This window comes from Taudactylus pleione, unplaced genomic scaffold, assembly GCF_031769625.1.
Source record: "Taudactylus pleione unplaced genomic scaffold, aTauple2 ptg000845l, whole genome shotgun sequence".
Lineage (NCBI taxonomy): Eukaryota > Metazoa > Chordata > Amphibia > Anura > Myobatrachidae > Taudactylus > Taudactylus pleione.
In genome coordinates this window covers 3,363,994-3,384,431 of record NW_028285247.1, presented here as the reverse complement: position 1 = coordinate 3,384,431, position 20,438 = coordinate 3,363,994, and the positions used below count along the sequence as shown (strand labels likewise).

Here is a 20,438-nt window from a genome sequence, read left to right as displayed (position 1 = left end):
GCACACCAGGGAGGGTGCATGACGATCAGCCAACGATATCATATTGCTGGCTGATCGTTACGTGTGTATGCACTATAAGCCCTTTAGTGCTACATGTGCCTGCGGCAGGTGTGTGTTATTACAGCTGTAATTTTAATGATTTTATGGGAGGAGAAGAGAATTAAGTTGACTCAGTGGTTCTCATGTGCTGGGCACAAACAATATTTTGAAATTTGGACATTTTCATGAATGATTCAAATTCTTGATATTATTAATATTCACTAAACAATGGTGATGCATATGAGGCCTGCGGACCAGATTCCTATTGTTACAGTAAAGTGCATAGAACGGCTAGGCCACCCATTATCCATTACAAAAGGAGGGAGGCCTTCTACAACACTGCGGGATTTCAGCATTAAACCACTGGATTATGGGCCTGATGCAATACGGATCGCAATTGTGATCGCTGATGCGTAATCGCTGCAAAAATATGCTAATGCTTGCCACAGCTCAGCCAGCATAGAGACACCCACTGCTGCTTTCTCACATCCGTAATACCTCGCAGTCCTGTGTGTACATTGGTACCATCAAAGCACATTGTTCCGTCAGGCACAATTACAGCAGGTCTGACACGTCACAGAAACGGCAAGTCTCGTTGCACGCAGAGGGCTCTCAAGCTGCATACGCAATCACAGTGGCTAATTTATGCACGCACATGCAACGGTGTTCAAAAGGACACACTCCAGCGTTTCACCAACCACTCCCCCGTCACCACCCCCAAACGCTCACAGCCTGTCACTCACTCGGCAATGGATTAATATGTGCATACAGTGCGATTGCAGCGTGCGCAGTGTGGTGCATACGCATACGCAGTAATTAACAATGAGTCGATCTGCGTAACGTAGTTGCAATTGCGTACGCTGCTGAGTCAGGCCCTATATGCCCATTCTACCAAAATTACATTTATATGTGTAGAACATTTACCTCCAGTCCCATAGACAGCTGTAATTCAATGATAATCTATTGTTAAATTGAGTAAAATACACAGGAAAAATAACTTTTCTCAACTTAATAAACAGACCTCTTTAGATTTGATGGTTTTAATTGTGGAAAAATCTGTGGAGTGTCCTGGGGACAGCAGACTCCTTAAATATCGCTGTGTGACCTAATTATTCTTGCAGTGCCTTTCAATAGCCATCCAGTAATGCTAATAACAAGACAATAAGAAGTATCTGCAGTATATAAGCTTTACTCTCTCCAGGTGCTTGGCTGCTTGCAAATAGTATTTTCCATAAACAAAATAGGATTTCCCTAACCAATAACCTGCTTGGATTTAAATTCACTTGAGTTGAAATTAAACATTACAGATGTAACATGCAAAGAAGAAAAGGTTTATTCGGGACAAATTACACACATGAAATACTATGGAACATTTTCATGCTCAGTATTTGCAAATGAGACAGGTTCCAGGTTAATACAGACGATCAGAGCAGGTTAAACAGTAAGAGGATGAACCATTATATCATTAGTCTCGGACTAGTTCTAACTTTCACCCATGTTGTGTCTAGTTGTGAAGATGAAGAATTGGAATCTGAATTTTTTTTTAAAGGAGATTACACCATTGGGGGACTATTCAGCCTGCATGCCTCCATGGCAGAAAAGGATTCTTACTATACACCTGTTGTAGAAAGCTGTTCCAGGTAAGGCAATTTATCTATTTGGCAGTGTGCCTGGATTAATATTAATGAGGAGAAAGGAAAAATGTATTAATTACATTAGGGTTTCTCAACCTTTTCTAACATTGTACCCCGTACTTGGCGACTCTCTTGGACTGACCGGAAGATTCCTGAGATACCGCATCTTGTCCACTTCTGCAGTGAAGTGAGCAGGGTTGGGTAGTGATGACGCAATTTGGTGTGATCGCTGTGATGTAGTAGATTATGTCATTGTGGCACTGTGGTTTATTTTATTGTAACCCTCCATTGTAGCTCAGTGTCATGGTGGCCCTGAATTGTGGCACAGTGGTTTATGTCATGGTGGCCCTCCATTGTGGCACAGTGGATTATGTCATGGTGGCCCTCCATTATGGCACTGTGGATTATTTTATTGTAGCCCTCCATTGTGGTGCAGTAGATTATTTTATTGTAGCCCTCCATTGTGGCACAGTGAATTATGTTATGTGGCCCTCCATTGTGGTGCAGTGGATTTTGTCATTGTAGCCCTCCATTGTGGCTCAGTGGATTATGTCATGGTGGCCCTCCATTGTGGTGCAGTGGATTATGTTATTGTAGCCCTCCATTGTGGCTCAGTGGATTATGTTATGTGGCCCTCCATTGTGGTGCAGTAGATTATTTTATTGTAGCCCTCCATTGTGGCTCAGTGGATTATGTTATGTCCCCCTCCATTGTGGTGCAGTGGATTATGTCATGGTGGCCCTCCATTGTGGTGCAGTGGATTATGCCATGGTGGCCGCCCATTGTAGTGCAGTGGATTATGCCATGGTGGCCCTCCATTGTGGTGCAGTGGATTATGTTATTGTGGCCCTCCATTGTGGCACAGTGGATTATGTCATGGTGGCCCTCCATTGTGGTGCAGTGGATTATGTCATGGTGGCTCTCCATATTGGTGCAGTGGATTATGTCATTGTGGCCCTCCATTGTGGCACTGTGAATTATTTTATTGTAGCCCTCCATTGTGGTGCAGTAGATTATTTTATTGTAGCCCTCCATTGTGGCACAGTGAATTATGTTATGTGGCCCTCCATTGTGGTGCAGTGGATTTTGTCATTGTAGCCCTCCATTGTGGTTCAGTGGATTATGTCATGGTGGCCCTCCATTGTGGTGCAGTGGATTATGTTATGTGGCCCTCCATTGTGGTGCAGTGGATTTTGTCATTGTAGCCCTCCATTGTGGCTCAGTGGATTATGTCATGGTGGCCCTCCATTGTGGTGCAGTGGATTATGTTATGTGGCCCTCCATTGTGGTGCAGTGGATTTTGTCATTGTAGCCCTCCATTGTGGTGCAGTGGATTATGTTATTGTAGCCCTCCATTGTGGCTCAGTGGATTATGTTATGTGGCCCTCCATTGTGGTGCAGTAGATTATTTTATTGTAGCCCTCCATTGTGGCTCAGTGGATTATGTTATGTCGCCCTCCATTGTGGTGCAGTGGATTATGTCATGGTGGCCCTCCATTGTGGTGCAGTGGATTATGCCATGGTGGCCCCCATTGTGGTGCAGTGGATTATGCCATGGTGGCCCTCCATTGTGGTGCAGTGGATTATGTTATTGTGGCCCTCCATTGTGGCACAGTGGATTATGTCATGGTGGCCCTCCATTGTGGTGCAGTGGATTATGTTATGTGGCCCTCCATTGTGGTGCAGTGGATTATGTCATGGTGGCCCTCCATTATGGCGCAGTGGATTATGTCATTGTGTCCCTCCATTGTGGTGCAGTGGATTATGTCATGGTGGCCCTCCATTGTGGTGCAGTGGATTATTTTATTGTAGCCCTCCATTGTGGCTCAGTGGATTATGTTATGTCGCCCTCCATTGTGGTGCAGTGGATTATGTCATGGTGGCCCTCCATTGTGGTGCAGTGGATTATGCCATGGTGGCCCCCCATTGTAGTGCAGTGGATTATGCCATGGTGGCCCTCCATTGTGGTGCAGTGGATTATGTTATTGTGGCCCTCCATTGTGGCACAGTGGATTATGTCATGGTGGCCCTCCATTGTGGTGCAGTGGATTATGTCATGGTGGCTCTCCATATTGGTGCAGTGGATTATGTCATTGTGGCCCTCCATTGTGGCACTGTGGATTATTTTATTGTAGCCCTCCATTGTGGTGCAGTAGATTATTTTATTGTAGCCCTCCATTGTGGCACAGTGAATTATGTTATGTGGCCCTCCATTGTGGTGCAGTGGATTTTGTCATTGTAGCCCTCCATTGTGGTTCAGTGGATTATGTCATGGTGGCCCTCCATTGTGGTGCAGTGGATTATGTTATGTGGCCCTCCATTGTGGTGCAGTGGATTTTGTCATTGTAGCCCTCCATTGTGGCTCAGTGGATTATGTCATGGTGGCCCTCCATTGTGGTGCAGTGGATTATGTTATGTGGCCCTCCATTGTGGTGCAGTGGATTTTGTCATTGTAGCCCTCCATTGTGGTGCAGTGGATTATGTTATTGTAGCCCTCCATTGTGGCTCAGTGGATTATGTTATGTCGCCCTCCATTGTGGTGCAGTGGATTATGTCATGGTGGCCCTCCATTGTGGTGCAGTGGATTATGCCATGGTGGCCCCCCATTGTGGTGCAGTGGATTATGCCATGGTGGCCCTCCATTGTGGTGCAGTGGATTATGTTATTGTGGCCCTCCATTGTGGCACAGTGGATTATGTCATGGTGGCCCTCCATTGTGGTGCAGTGGATTATGTTATGTGGCCCTCCATTGTGGTGCAGTGGATTATGTCATGGTGGCCCTCCATTATGGCGCAGTGGATTATGTCATTGTGTCCCTCCATTGTGGTGCAGTGGATTATGTCATGGTGGCCCTCCATTGTGGTGCAGTGGATTATGTCATGGTGGCTCTCCATTGTGGTGCAGTGGATTATGTCATGGTGGCCCTCCATTGTGGTGCAGTGGATTATGTCACTGTAGCCCTCCATTGTGGCACAGTGGATTATGTCATGGTGGCCCTCCATTGTGGTGCAGTGGATTATGTCATGGTGGCTCTCCATTGTGGTGCAGTGGATTATATCATGGTGGTTCTCAATTGTGGTGCAGTGAATTATGTCATGGTGGCCCTCCATTGTGGTGCAGTGGATTATGTCGTTGTGGCCCTCCATTGTGATGCAGTGGATTATGTCATGGTAGCCCTCCATTGTGGTGCAGTGGATTATGTCATGGTGGCTCTCCATTGTGGTGCAGTGGATTGTCATGGTGGCCCTCCATTGTGGTGCAGTGGATTATGTCATTGTAGCCCTCCTCCTACTGCAAAATGCTGTGAATAGTGGATATTTATTTGAAGTATCCCAGAACCGGATAATATCTATGCCAAGTCCCTCTTGAAGTATTTAAATGTTTTAAAAAACACCAGGTATTATTTTGCTTTGTGCATGCTGCAGCATTTTTCATTTCAGTTTTATTTAGCAGATAGACATACTCCGCGAATCTATTTGAAACTCTCCTCTAGGTAAACATAACACAGGTTAAAAACCTGGAATTCAGATCACAGTATATTGGAATTTAAATAATTCCTAAAAAATTTAAGCATTCATGATGTTATAGGCAGGTTAGGCATATACCTATTTCAGCTTTTTTCCATTTTTTTTTTTTTATTTGTCTCTAGCAAAAGCTATTTCTCCCTAATGATAGTATTGGATGTTAAATACGGGGGATGAACATGTAGAATTCACTATCATTCATTCACAAGGCATACAGTAGGTTGCCAGGCAGGGTCAACACTAAAATGTTGCCCCGATCAGTAGGGCCTACAACAGGTATCCTCTTCTATGGGTTTGTACTGCATCCAGAAATACACAGTCATTCCTGTGAATGGAGACAAACGGCCTAATCCTGATTTGCATGCAATTGCGAATGCGAACAGCTCCAGGAGTTTGTAGCAAACTGGTCATGCGTTGAGGTCTGCATATGCATCCGAAAGTACTCCGAAGTCAATCTGAATCGTATGCATCTGGGTCACTTCTCACTTGTGGTTGAATAGCTGTTAATGGGTGGCAATGAGGTACTATTTACACACAGAATAAATTTACATTCTGAGTTACTCTCAGAAGCGAAAGGCTGGGGGCAATGCGGTCATAGAGATGGATACCAGCGACCAGAATTATAGCCGACATATTAGATGCAGCTCAAAATCATTCCCAAAATTTATCTGGGAGTGTTTCTAATACAAGATGTCACTTTTCATCCTTTCAATAGATTTAAAGTCAGTCTTGCAGGATATCGTGGCTTTCAAGTGATGAGATTTGCAGTGGATGAGATCAACAATAGCAGCAAACTTCTGCCAAACATCACCTTGGGATACAGTGTATTTGACACCTGTTACATATATAACACCATCCAGCCAGCTCTAACTTTCATGTCACAGAAATCTGTCATTGACACCGGAAATAGTTATACAAATTACATCCCCAACGTGATCTCTGTGATTGGACCAGATAGCAGTGATGCTGTGGAGACAACCGCTGACTTCTTCCATCTGCTGCTTCTTCCTCAGGTACATCTATTCCACTGATGGTAATAAAATAAACCCAACACTAAAAACAAAAAAAGAGATTTTGATTAAGGACCTGATTCAGAGATGGGCACAGTGCCGATGCTTTTACAGCTGAGCGATGCTTTGTTACTGCGCAAAAGTCCAGAAATCCCTTATTGCTCATGTGCAAACCAATGTGAGCGATGCCGTTTGCAATTGCATATGGAATTGGTAACACTTGGGAAGGGGTTTGTGATCCCTGGACGAATCAGTGTGGAGAATGGGAGGTGACCTAAAGTGATCACAAAAAGGGTCCGTTTCATGGGCGTGCTAAGGGAGTGTTACAGACATATCTGGGAATGTTGCTGCGTTCCCAAGGACAAATCCACAGCTTCAGAGGCCATGTTTAGTTGGATTAGAGAAGAGTAGTCAGAGTAGACCTTAGGCTACCGCAATGATGTTAGAGTGTTTACAATCTTAATCTCAAATGCGCAGACTACACAGCCTGAAAGTGGGCATCTCATCGCTCATACGCTCCATCGCACCGTCCCACACAAATGGAAGGCTGATATTAGGATTTCCATATTCCAGCAACCACTATTGCAAGAGCAGCTGCAATGTGACAGCATTTGCCAACCATCTCAGAATCAGGCCCTAAATATATATATATATAATATACCACTCTTGGTGGTGCGGTCGTGCTCTGATATACGCACGCCTTGCTGTGCGTTCAACCACCCAAGGCATGTGTATATCATAACACGACCACACACTCAACAGTGCTATATCTATCTTATAAAATAGCCACTATTATGACAAAGTAGTTCTACGTGGAGACAATGTAGGGTGACACACAGCGGCGGCTCCAGAGGTGGGATTGCAGTACAGTCCAAAATTCAAGTAGGGGAACCACACCAACTGCCAGTGAGTCCTGGCCAGTGATGTTTGGCAGCATTTGGAAGGGTAGGTGGTGGGTCTCCCGTTTGAATTTTGAACTGTGCTGCAGCCCTGCCTCTGGTGCCGCCACTGGTGACACAGATACAGAATAGGAGGAAAAAACAGTTCAGAATAGGCTGTTCAATTTGCATTATTTTAAATGAATAAACATTTAACGTTTGGTCATGGATTTGCCAGGGCAACGTTGGGCACTTCCAAATCCCACCAAAATGATTGGGCACACTAGATCACATGACTGTGCATTATTTACCAATGTCCGCACACCTCATGCCTGATCTATTTCCAACTGTGGCTAAAACCTCAAAACAAAGCCACAGCTGTATTACCCCACATCTCTCTCAGAGACACTGCTCACACAAAAGCAGCACATCACTGTCTCACTCTGACAAGAATACATATCATTGCCTCACTCTGACAGGAATACTCATCACTGCCTCACTCTGGGCTCTATTTACTACAATCCGCATTTGTAATGCAGATAGTAGTGTGATATTACCGACTGAATTCGCATTGCGAATTCAGGCAATATCACAGGGATATACTACAAATCCCTTGCAGGGACAGAGCTTGCGATAAAGCTCTGTCCCTGCGAATCCCCTCCGCACACTTATCACGATATTTTCGCAAAAAATACAGTGACAAATGCCAACGCATGCGTCGACCGACCGTCAATAAGCCCCGCACCCCGGTACTAAGACCCCCTCGTGATCGCAGACCCCCCCGCGACCCCCCTCCCCCCCGCTCCATGGCTCCAGTCAGCTGACATCCCATACTGCACTGGGACCCAGTCAGATGGCGACCGGGCACCAGTGCAGGCTGGGAGACCAGCTGACCGGAGCGAGGACATCACAGGAGCCCCGATCACCGGTCCATGGACTCAGGTAAGTTTTTATTTTTTTTACTATTTGTTTTTATTTATTTTTTTACAGTGAATCAGCGTGTGGTCTGTTTAGACCACACAGCTGATCACTGGGGCCGGCTCCGGGCTCTGCTCTGTCCGTTAGAGCAGAGCGGGAGTCCAGTAACCGGGGAGACCTTGGATAACGCCACCTCAAGGTGGCGTTATTATCACAGGGCTTTCGCCGGTATTTTTTCACAATTTATTTTTAGTAACTTTGGTTGGATCACATTTCCCATTATAATTATGGGAAATGCGATCTGATTACTAAAAATAAGTGATAATTAGGGCTTGGAGTAGAATTTTACAAATTCTACTCCAATTGCCCTGTAGTAATTATAGGTGATACTAAAATAATGTGAAAAGGGTGTGAAAACACCCTTTTTCACTTTATTTTAGTAAAATAATGTTAATAAATAGAGCCCTCTGACTTAAATACATTTCACTGCCTCACTCTGACAGTAATACACATTTCTGAAACATTTCAAAAAAGGACTTGAAATCAGGGCCTGATTCAGACCCGCTCGCATGCAGCCTGTTTGCAATGTGCGCATGCGTATGCATCACAGTGCGTGTGCGCAAACTAGTCCATGTGATTGAGAAGCGTTTGCTCGCTGCGCATATAGCCACTCGCTAGAATGAGTGACAGGACGAGACGTTTGTGGGTGGTGACAGGAGATGGTCAATGGAAATGGGGGAGTGGTGGTGCGAACCCAGGCGTGCCTGAGTGTGTTAACGCCATTTCAGAGGCGTGCATAATTAAGACGCAGCATCATAGTACACGACACATGGTTTAAATTCACACTGAAGCACTCGCAAGGCTTGCGGTAGGGTATAGTCAGCCACAAGTGCTGCGTATGCATCCGATGGTACTCAATGTTACCAATGGTTGCATACACATCCTGGAGATAATGGAGTTCATTCAGAGTCGGTCGTGAGCGCTGAGCGCTCACGACCGACTCGATGTTGCCCCACAGCGCATGCGCACGACGGAGCCGGCTCCGTCGTGCGCATGCGCGAGACCCGGCTAACAACGGGTGATCCGTCATTAGGAGTCTCGTCGTAGACGGGGCGAGCTGTCGATGTTGAGTGACAGCTCGCCCCATTTTCTGGGCGGGCCGGGAGCGTGCCTGGCCAAACGGAGGCATTCCAGTAGGAACGCTTGCCATTTGGGGGCGGCCCCACTTACATCATCAGTGATGTCAGTGGGGAGCTTCCTGCTCGATCAGAGCAGGAAGCTCCCTGGGGCTTAAGGTCTTGACCATCGCGACCATCACCCTTGTCGGTCGTTAGAGCTGTGGGTGTTAACCCACAGCCTAACGACCGTCATGGAGGCGGCCGTTCAGGATGCAAGTGGCCGCCCTGTATCAGAACGACCGCTTGCATCCTACGACCACCTCTGAATGATGCCCAATGTGTATAAGTGGGGATCTTAAGACAGGCTGGTGGATGTCTACATACAAGTCATTAGCACGCCAAGACATAGTGGACGTGCTAATGCCTTGCTGTGAGATCGTGGGATTTGCATACTTTGGCTGCGTGCAAACGCATCTAGCAAGTGGGTCTGAATCAGGCCCTCAGTCCTCACCAAAAATTTACTTGTACAATGGTGATCTATTCAAGAACTTGAACAGGATTTACCTGAGCATCCACTTCAGAGTCCAGCACAGCAAACAGTGCGTAGACCTGCCAGTCTGGACTCTGAAGAAGCATTTACTGCCAGTACAATTCACTGTTCTTTCCACAATGAACCACTCTTAAAGTGACAGTAGTCATTAACGTTCACATGTTTAAACAGCCTATTCTGAATGTTTAACTGTTTTATTCACTTACATGGTTATCCAGTTAAATGTTTATTCATTAAAAATAATGCAAATTAAATAGCCTATTCTGAACTATTTTTTCCTCCTATTCTGTATCTGTTTCACCATATATCATCTCCACGTAGAACTATTTTGTCATAGTAGTGGATATTTTATAAGATAGATATACCACTGCTCAGTGTGCGGTCGCGTTCTGATATACACATGCCTTCCTTAGATGGTTGAACGTACACCAAGTTGTGCGATCATCAGAGTGCAACCGCACAACCAAGACTGGTCTATATATACTGTATATACAGTTTATTGATATATATATATATATATATATAAAATAAAATCATAGAATTTTTTTGACTAACATTCACAGTTTTACAACTTATCACTGATTTTTAAAGGAGTGTAAGCTATTCTTCTAGCCTCCAGATGTCACTGTTGCAGTTTCTCTGCATAGGAAGAGTTGGTTGACCATTGGCTGCTGCTATACTGGACACAGTATAAGTATTTAAATATAACATTTTGTTTGTGCTTTTTTCAACTTTTAGATCAACATTTTTGCTACAAATATAAGGAAGAGTCTGCCGTCCTTTTTCCAGACTGTCCCCAGCAGCACTGTGCAGCAGCAAGCAATTGTAGACATTCTCAGCTATTTCAATTGGACTTGGATTGCTGTCCTGGGAAGCTCTGATGAATATGGGATCCAAGGGGTGCAGCAGTTCCTAAACTTCATATCAGATATGAATATCTGTGTTGCATATAAGAGTTACTTGCCAAATAAAGTATTAGATACGTACACAGACTGGAAAGACACCATACATCACATTATTAAAAATATCGCCCTTACTAAAGTTAAAGTCATCCTGGTAGTTTCTACTGACACTACCCTTATTGACTTTTTTGAAGAGGCAATAGATCTGAATATGCCATCAAAAATCTGGCTTGCCACTGAAACGTGGTCGTTGTCTAAGGACATTTATGATTTGCCAAATATGGAGCAGTTAGGGGTAGTATTTGGCCTTGCTCTGCAATATGTGAAGATCCCAAGCTTTGATGAATATCTAATGAATGTGTATTATCAAAATAGAAGCAACTCTGGGAAGTCAGGGCTGGAAAATAACTGCAACCAGAACTGCGATGACTGTCTTCATTCATCTCTGAGCAACTTTCTTGGCTCTTCGGAAAAAAGAGTCAGAATCAGCGCCTACGCTGCGGTTTACGCTGTTGCACATGCTCTGCATAATGTACTTGGTTGTGATGAAATGTCACATTGCAACAAAACAGACATCTATCCATGGCAAGTAGGTGTTACTTTCTGAAATTGTAGTTAGTTTGTGAATCGTTGCATTACGAACCTGTCATTGGTTGCTATAAAAATCCCCATGAAAATGAATAAAGAATAAATAGCTAGCATTACTAAGTTTGACCATAAAAAGTCCCAAATTACATATTAGCTGAAGCCCAATATAAAGCTCAATAATAGATGTAGCGTGAGTTTATTAATTGCTATCAAGGCTATGACCCAGAGGTGAGGGAGGCCTGGTAATGCTGCCCAACTGCAGCATTAGGGGTCTATTCATTATGTTAATTATTGGGGTCCGAACACCCTAATTCCCTTCTCGCAAGCCGGACCCTCTTCCCATAGAGTGGGCGGCGAAGAACAAGCGGGGGTATTCGCCATCTGAAGATGGCGAATGCCCCCTCAGTCAAGCTCCGAAAATATAATATTTTCGGAGCTTGATAAATTCTGTCCCCTAGTGTATGGGGACAGCGGGCCATTCCGAAAACAGAAGGTAAGTAGGAGACATCTGTGATATCTCCTGCTTCACCTTCTTAATGAATGGCCCGAATACTTAATTTTAACAATTGCAGGTGAAAATGTGCTTTTTCACCTGCTTTTGTCAAAATTAAGTGATAATGAATAGGCCCCTAAAGCTGGGTACACACTAGGATGTCGGATCGACGGCCGCCCTATCTGACAATTGGTAAATGCATACACACTTTCCAATCGTCAGCCCGATGTGTCATGCCTGACGTCACAACTGGGCAGGCATTTACATGTGCCCACCCAGTTGTCATGTCAGTCACCGGCAGCCTCTGCAGCAAGTGTACGGGTGGACGGCTGATATATCATCCATCGGCTGTGCTGCACAGCCAACGTGATATGTCTGTGAACGACGCTGTCCCTTACACATTATACAACATAGTAATGCCATTTACAGATTATGCTACATAGTAGTAGTGCCCCATATAATACATTATTCCACACAATAGTAGTGCCCCTTACACATTATGCCCCCCGGCAGCCTCTTGCCTCTCCCTGTGTGCCATGAGCAGCCAGCAGGTGTGGATTTGGGGCCAGACTGCCAGGTAATTGCAACTGGTGCACCGGCAGGCAGCGGCAGAGATGGACAGACAGCGCCATTGCAATTTGAATCTGGAGCCGGTCGCAAGCCAAACGGAGCTTGCAGACCTGCAGCCAATAAGGAGCCGACACTGCTGATCGGCTGCCAACCCACGAGCTCTGATTGCCTCGTGACTGTAATCAGCTGGCGGAACACCAACTGCCGGAATCCCAAAAGTTACAAGCCTTAGTAGGAGACCCGATCCAAGCCACACAATATGTGGCCTCTACCCATCTCCCTGCTGGTGCTACTACTATATAAAAAAGGATCAGCAGCTGCTCTGATGTAGGCAGGGCCGGCAGCAGGAATCAGGAGGCCTGGTACACCCATGTTTGTGGTGATACCCCCATCCCCGAGTCACCGGCAGGTACAGGCCAGTCACTTGAGAGTCTTCCTTACCTATATGTAGTTTCTTTGCAATGACGAACCTCTGAAGAAATTATTCCTCCCTGTGCAGATTGTGACTTCAGTCAGTATTCACTAATCGTGTAAGAGTTCACATGGTCCTGAAGATGCTTTTGCGTAGGAATATAACCAATGTTATCATCATATATCAGAAGTTCAACCAGATGATATATAATAACAGAAGTTTTAGTGTACAGCAAAATGGGAATTTCACTTATCAAACTATTTTAGATTATTAAACTGTATTTGCTAATTACAATAACGTTTCTTTAGAATTGGTGCTTTATTGAAGATTACTGTCCCTGACCATTTTCCTTTTAATCCTGCAAGTTGTGGATAATCTCCAGCAACTTCCCTCCAGTTCTCTTCAACCTCAAGCCCCCATCTGTTTCTTAAGCCTTATTCCCCAGTGTGTCTGCAGCTCCAGCCCCTGAGTATCTCCAGCCCTACTGAGCCCTTTCAGCACCTGTCTGTCCAGCTCCAGTCCTCTTGTGTTTCTGCAGTCCCCTTCTGACTCTCCAGCCCCTTGTTTCTCTTCAGCTTCCCTTAGACTTTCCAGGGCTCTTCTGTCTCTCCAGCCCCATTCTGTTTCTCCAGCCCCAGTTCTGCAGTGTATCTTCAGACCCTTCTGTCTCTCCATCTCCCTTCTGTCTCTCCAGCTCCAGTTCTGCAGTGCATCTTCAGACCCTTCTGTCTCTATGCCCCCTTCTGTCTCTCCAGCTCAGCAGTGTCTCTCCAGCCCAATTCTGACTATCCAGTCCATGATTATGTGTAGTGGATGAGATATATTATGTTACTGTTCACCATAGATATTTCTAAATTAATGTTAATTAAGTAGGTGCTACTTATACAGTACAATGCAATCATGCAATGCTACAATACGAAGCTTTGTATGTGAGTGTGTAAAAGATAAAGGAAAGCTTACATTGCAATCATGTTTCTCTGCAAATAGAATTTATGCAAGCATAAACTCAGTGTTTGTATAGGGTGGAAACCTCTGAAACATTTCTGCCTATCAATTACACCAAAAAGATATAGCTGTGATCATGTAGAAAGCAAAACATGACAGCTTCGCATCAGGGCAGCCATTTGAACTGGTATATGAGAGGAGTTGGGCAATGATGGGTCTCGTACTCCACAATGGTGCAGAAATAAGATTTAAGTTTGAGGCTTGAGATCTTTATAATGAGATAATCACGTGGAGAGTCAGCATTATTATGGCCATTTCCACTCTGCAAAAGAACTCAAATTTTTGTAGTGAATCTGTGTTGACACATATCTGGTCCCATCTTATATTATTAATGGCCCCATCCAGTACTTTGGAGGAAAATGAATTTCTTGAACTATGTCATAAAAACCTCTGCACACACCAAATTGCTACCTGTAATATTTCACCTTGCTTCCACATTGTGTGCCTGTAAAAATGCAATTGTAGAGGTGACCACAGCATTATTATTATTATTACCAGTTATTTATATAGCGCACACATATTCCGCAGCGCTTTACAGAGAATAGTTGGCCATTCACATCTGTCCCTGCCCCAGTGGAGCTTACAATCTATATTCCTTACCACATGTACACACACACGCACACACATACACACTAGTGTTAATTTTTGTTGGGTGCTTTTTAACCTACCAGTATATTTTTGGAGTGTGGGAGGAAACCCATGCAAGCACAGGGAGAATATACAAACTCCCCACAGTTTAGGGCTGTGGTGGGAATCTAACCCACAACCTCAATGCTGTTATGCAGAAATGCTAACCATTACACCATCTGTGCTGCCCCAACATGTGAAGTACCTTGAAGATAAGGCACAAATGGACCATTGATGTGCAGTAGATCAAAGCCAAGGTGTCTTGTGTTGAATTATGGGTATGTGGGTGCACTTTGTAAATGGCTTCCAATTTTATCTTTTTTATCTCTGCTTGAGAAAATGCTGAGTGGAAGAGATCACTATAACACAGACTATTTTTATAGCTGTACTTTGTCTCTTGGGACTTATCTTTCCGAAAATCCTCCAAGGAAAACCCCTGACTTTATTTTGTACACTTTCTGGCTTTATCTACTTACAGTACATTTTATTGACCACACTAACATTTTTTTCTCCTCATTTTAGATCACAGAAGCTCTCAGGAAAGTGAACTTTTCATTACTGAACAATCAAATAAGCTTTGATCAGAATGGTGATTCCCCAGCTGGATATGATATTGTTTTCTGGAACTGGTTGGGCGGTGCATCGTATGAGAATGTTGGGTCATATAATGGGTTAGGAAACCTTGACATCAAGCCAGGCAAAATTAATTGGAAAACAACAAATAATGTGGTTAGTTATTGTGATTTATATTTAATGTTAAATTGTAACACAAATAAGGTGATGTAGATTGTTAAATAACGCACTCACACTATGCAGTATAAAACACATAGGTGATTGTATTCATGACCTACTGGCAAATCGAGATGGGCACATCTAATCAGAATTATTTCCTATATTTTTTTCTCAATAAGAGTTGTGCTCATACACTTGGTGTTGGACAGTGGAGGTAGAATCCATGGAAATATAGGTCAAATTATTTTAAGCAATAAAAACAATAAACAGATTAAGCACTGAGCAAAACTTTGCTGTGAAACTAAATTTTAAGCCCTCAGCCTAACAAGCAAGTACAGCTGTGTGATTGGGCAGAGCTTTTCCATCTATGCACATGAGCCTATTTGTCTATGGGGCACTATAGAAGAGAAGTGGAATTCTTGGTATTTTGCACTTTCCTTTAAGGCCATACTTACCTGCTCTCCCAGAATGTCTGTGAGATTTTGGGGTGGTCTACCACACTCCATGAAGAGTAGACCAGCCTCCCAGATCCTACCCACTTCCCCAGTGAAGTGGATGGTCTGAGACTAGATCATCAGACCCGAAACCTTACGGCCCAAGCTTAGGAGAGAGATGAAATGGAGAAGTTGCCCAAAACAACAAATCAGCTTCTGACTATCATTTCAAAGACTGTGCTAAATAAATGAGAGTTAGAGGCTGATTGGTTGCTTTGTGCAACTTCTCTCCAATTTATCACTCTCTATGGGGCCTATTCATTAAACCTAAAAATTCTGTAGAGATAATTAGGTTTAGAACTTGCATGGAGTTCTACCTAATTCTAGGTGGAATTCATCATTCCACCTCTCCATAAGTATCTATTCCGAAAAGCTGTCATTTTTGCGATGACAGCTTTTCGGGAAATAGATACTTTTCCCTGCCTACACTACCTTATCGCAGCTGGAAACAGTGCTGCGCATACGCTGTTACATCTGTAAAACCAGCGCATGCACAGCACTGCCTACAGATGCGTTAAGTTTGTGTACCCCCCCGACCCCGAAAATTCATAATTTTCGGAATTTGATGAATACCACAATTTCCACATCCCCATACTAATGTATGGGGAGTGTGGAAATTAACGCAGGGGAACTTAGCAAGGAGATATCTGTGATATCTCCTGTGCTAAGTCTGTTCATGAATACCAAAATAACGTTATTTAAGGAAAATGTCCTTAAAAACGTTATTTTAGTGTTGATGAATAGGCCCCCAAGGCTTGATACATCCACTGGCGGATCCGCTGGCGGATACATCCACTGGCGGATCTAGCATAGACCCGCTGCCATAGAACAGCACTCCGCGTCCCACTCCCTAGCATCCAGCAGCTGGCCATGTCATGTCATCCAGGGCCAGGCACTAGAGGGCGATAGAGTAGTAGCAGGTGTCCCCTGGCTTTATCATGTGCAGGTGATGAGGAGCGGCGGCCATTTTCCTGAGGACCAGCCCCCGTCAGGAAGAAGTACCGTGGTAGCATGGAAGGGAATCTATCCACAACCAGTAAGGTACATTACAGGAGAGCACATAAGTTCCTAATATTTCAGTGTATGTAAATATATGTGGCTGTGTGTATATATGTGGCTATGTATGTGTGTGCATATATGGCTGTATGTATGTGGCTATCTGTGTGTGCATACGTTGCTGTATATATATATTATATATGTGGCTATCTGTGTGTGCATATGTGTCTGTATGTATATATGTGGCTATTTGTGTGTGTGTGTGTGTGTGTGTGTGTGTGTGTGTGTGTGTGTGTGTGTGCATATGTGGCTGTTTGTATATATGTGGCTATCTGTGTGTGTGCATATGTGGCTGTGTGTATATATGTGGCTATCTCTGCGTGTATGTGCATATGTGGCTATCTGTGTGTGTGCATATGTGGCTGTGTGTATATATGTGGCTATCTCTGTGTGTGTGCATATGTGGCTGTATGTATATATGTGGCTATCTGTGTGCCATACTTGCCTACCCTCCCGATTTGGTCGGGAGCCTCCCGAAAATTGGGTGCCGCTCCCGACCTCCCGGGAAGGCTGGCAATCCTCCCGGCCCACGGCGATGTGCCCCTACCCCTAGCGTTTTGAAATCAATCGCGTCATCGTGGCTCCGCCCCCGGCTGCACAATGCCATTAATCACGGCATTGTGAAGAGGGGGCGGAGCCACGATGACGCGATTGTGCTGTCACACCCCCATGCTCCGCCCCCAATGCCGCGTCATGTGCCGGGCCCTGCCCCCTTTGGCCGCGTCACGCCCACATCCCTGTAAGCCCGACAGCTAAATGTCGGCAAGCATGCTGTGTGTGTGTGTATATGTGGCTGTATGTATATATGTGGCTATCTGTGTGTGTGTGCATATGTGGCTGTATGTATATATGTGGCTATCTGTGTGTGTGCATATGTGGCTGTATGTATATATGTGGCTATCTGTGTGTGTGCATATGTGGCTGTATGTATATATGTGGCTATCTGTGTGTGTGCATATGTGGCTGTGTGTATATATGTGGCTATTTGTGTGTGTGTGTGCATATGTGGCCGTGTGTATATATGTGGCTGTGTGTGTGTGCATATGTGGCTGTATGTAATGTATATATGTGGCTATCTGTGTGTGTGTGTGTGTGTGTGTGTGTGTGTGTGTGTGTGCATATGTGGCTGTATGTATATATGTGGCTATCTGTGTGTGTGTGTGTGTGTGTGTGTGTGTGTGTGTGTGTGTGTGTGTGTGTGTGTGCATATGTGGCTGTATGTATATATGTGGCTATATGTGTGTGTGCATATGTGGCTGTATGTATATATGTGGCTATATGTGTGTCTGTGCCAGGGTTGCCTACTTTTAACATTCTCATCCCGGGAGAAGCCCGGGTAAGAGATGCAGCAGGGGGCCGACGGGGGCGGGGCTTGACAATTCGTTTCATTAAGCCCCGCCCCCTCGCAGTAAAATTGCCGCGATTGGGCAGAATTTACATAGGGGGCGGGGCCAAATGCTGATGATTCATGCAGAATCACAGCATAAGCCCCGCCCCCTTCACGGAGACCCGCGATTGCCGCGGGTATTCTCCAAATTCTGCCCACTTCACTAGGAAGTGGGCAGAATGCGGGAGAAATGCCTACCCTTCTGGGGGTGCGGGGGGTTACCCGAAAAATCGGGAGCCTCCCGCGAAAACCGGGAGGGTAGGCATGTATGGTCTGTGCATATGTGGCTGTATGTATATATGTGGCTATCTGTGTGTGCATATGTGGCTGTGTGTATATATGTGGCTATCTGTGTGTGCATATGTGGCTGTATGTATATATGTGGCTATCTGTGTGTGCATATGTGGCTGTATGTATATATGTGGCTATCTGTGTGTGTGTGTGCATATGTGGCTGTATGTATATATGTGGCTATCTGTGTGTGCATATGTGGCTGTATGTATATATGTGGCTATCTGTGTGTGCATATGTGGCTGTATGTATATATGTGGCTATCTGTGTGTGTGTGTGTGTGTGTGTGTGTGCATATGTGGCTGTATGTATATATGTGGCTATCTGTGTGTGTGCATATGTGGCTGTGTGTATATATGTGGCTATCTGTGTGTGTGTGTGTGTGTGTGTGTGTGTGTGTGTGTGTGTGTGTGTGTGCATATGTGGCTGTGTGTATATATGTGGCTATCTGTGTGTGTGTGTGTGTGTGTGTGTGTGTGTGTGTGTGTGTGTGTGTGTGTGTGCATATGTGGCTGTATGTATATATGTGGCTATCTGTGTGTGCATATGTGGCTGTATGCATATATGTGGCTATCTGTGTGTGCATATGTGGCTGTATGTATATATGTGGCTATCTGTCTGTGTGTGTGTGTGCGTGTGTGTGTGTGTGCATATATGGCTGTATGTATATATGGGCCTATCTGTGTGTGTGCATATGTGGCTGTATGTATATATGTGGCTATCTGTGTGCGTGTGTGTGTGTGTGTGCATATATGGCTGTATGTATATATGGGCCTATCTGTGTGTGTGCATATGTGGCTGTGTGTATATATGTGGCTATCTGTGTGTGTGTGTGTGTGTGTGTGTGTGTATGTATATATGTGGCTATCTGTGTGTCATATGAGTGCAGAAACTCATAGTCACAGGTCCATCTTTCCTCTTTGCAGCTCACATTATTGGCTGGCAAGGTATTAATTGGAGGTGGGAGGAGTCGGTGCTAAACGGTAAACCGCCCCCCTGAAAGAACAGTCTAGATTCGCCACTGGATACATCTCCCACTATATCTGATCCAATTGGATATAATTTTATCAACACAGAAGATTTGTTGCTCAGTTTAATAAAAAACCAAACATCCAAGTCTGCCCGAGCATGGCCTGCTTAGTATCAACCATGACAGCTCTAGTGATTACGAAACCCATACAGAAATGATTAATTTTCTGGGTCTGATACACGGCCTTGTTGTTTTACCTGTCACTCTTTTGTTTATTAGGTGCCTTCATCTGTGTGCTCTGCTAAGTGTTTACCAGGTCAGGAAAAGCAGCAACAGGGACAGTACAAATGCTGTTTCATCTGTGTCAGCTGTGCTGCAGGAACATACCTCAATGAGAACGGTTTGTACATCACATCTCCCAACTTTTGAATTTGAAAATTGGGACATTTTAGGCCACACCCCAAATATCAGCTAAATTGTGAGACCTGACTCCTAAATTGTAAAATTACATATGATCACTTACTGATTGTATTTACAAAAAGATACAGATATCTGAACAGACAACATATAAATCATAGTTGCTTACTTTCCGGGTATGTCCAGATTGCCCAGATAACTGGGACACCCCAGACTCTTAGGAACTTATGGAAGTTAACCAGCCTACTAAGTGCCTGGTACAGAGGTGGATGCTGCTGCTGAGCTTACTCTTGCTCCTGTTGCCGAAGTCATGGCTGCGATAATATGCAAATGCTAGTATCAGCCCTCCCCTGGCGTAGTAGTCTGCGTCTGAGTGTACAAGCACTGAGACATCGACTTTCAGCATCTCTGCACGCTGTAACACTGCCGGTGATTCTTGACATGCCACCATCACATGCACCATCAACACTTGTACCAGCCTTATGGCAGGTGCAGTTTCTCCATCTGAACATGGCCTCTGTGGCTGCGTCTGAAAATGCAGCCGCTGTCACTGACCCGCCCAAACACTCATATGACTTTTTTATGCATTCACTTCAGGCCACCACCTGGTCACCACCTAGGACCGCCCATCACTTTGCCATCTGTCCTGATCACAGCAGTCTTCGGACCTGATCCAGACGCGTTCGCTAGTTGCGGCCGCTCGCTCCCAGCGTATGGAAATTCAGCTAAGTGACATCAAAGCATCCACTTGCACAGCAAGACATAAGCACGCCCATTATGTCTTGGTGAGTGATCACTTTGTGTTTATAGACCCCACCAGCCT

The 20,438-nt window shown here is 44.7% G+C and overlaps 1 protein-coding gene across 1 annotated transcript in view; it reads left to right on the top strand.

Annotated features, from left to right (window-relative positions):
* The first annotated feature begins 1,500 nt into the window (after positions 1-1,500).
* Positions 1,501-20,438, top strand: part of LOC148474408 (taste receptor type 1 member 2-like) — a 31,049-nt gene continuing 12,111 nt past the window's right edge. Inside the window, exons 1-5 of the mRNA XM_088458639.1 lie at positions 1,501-1,679; positions 5,913-6,210; positions 10,410-11,162; positions 14,791-14,997; positions 19,478-19,598. Coding sequence (XP_088314765.1) covers positions 1,630-1,679; positions 5,913-6,210; positions 10,410-11,162; positions 14,791-14,997; positions 19,478-19,598 — 1,429 coding nt within the window. The 5' untranslated portion in view covers positions 1,501-1,629. The remainder of the gene's footprint in view (positions 1,680-5,912; positions 6,211-10,409; positions 11,163-14,790; positions 14,998-19,477; positions 19,599-20,438) is intronic.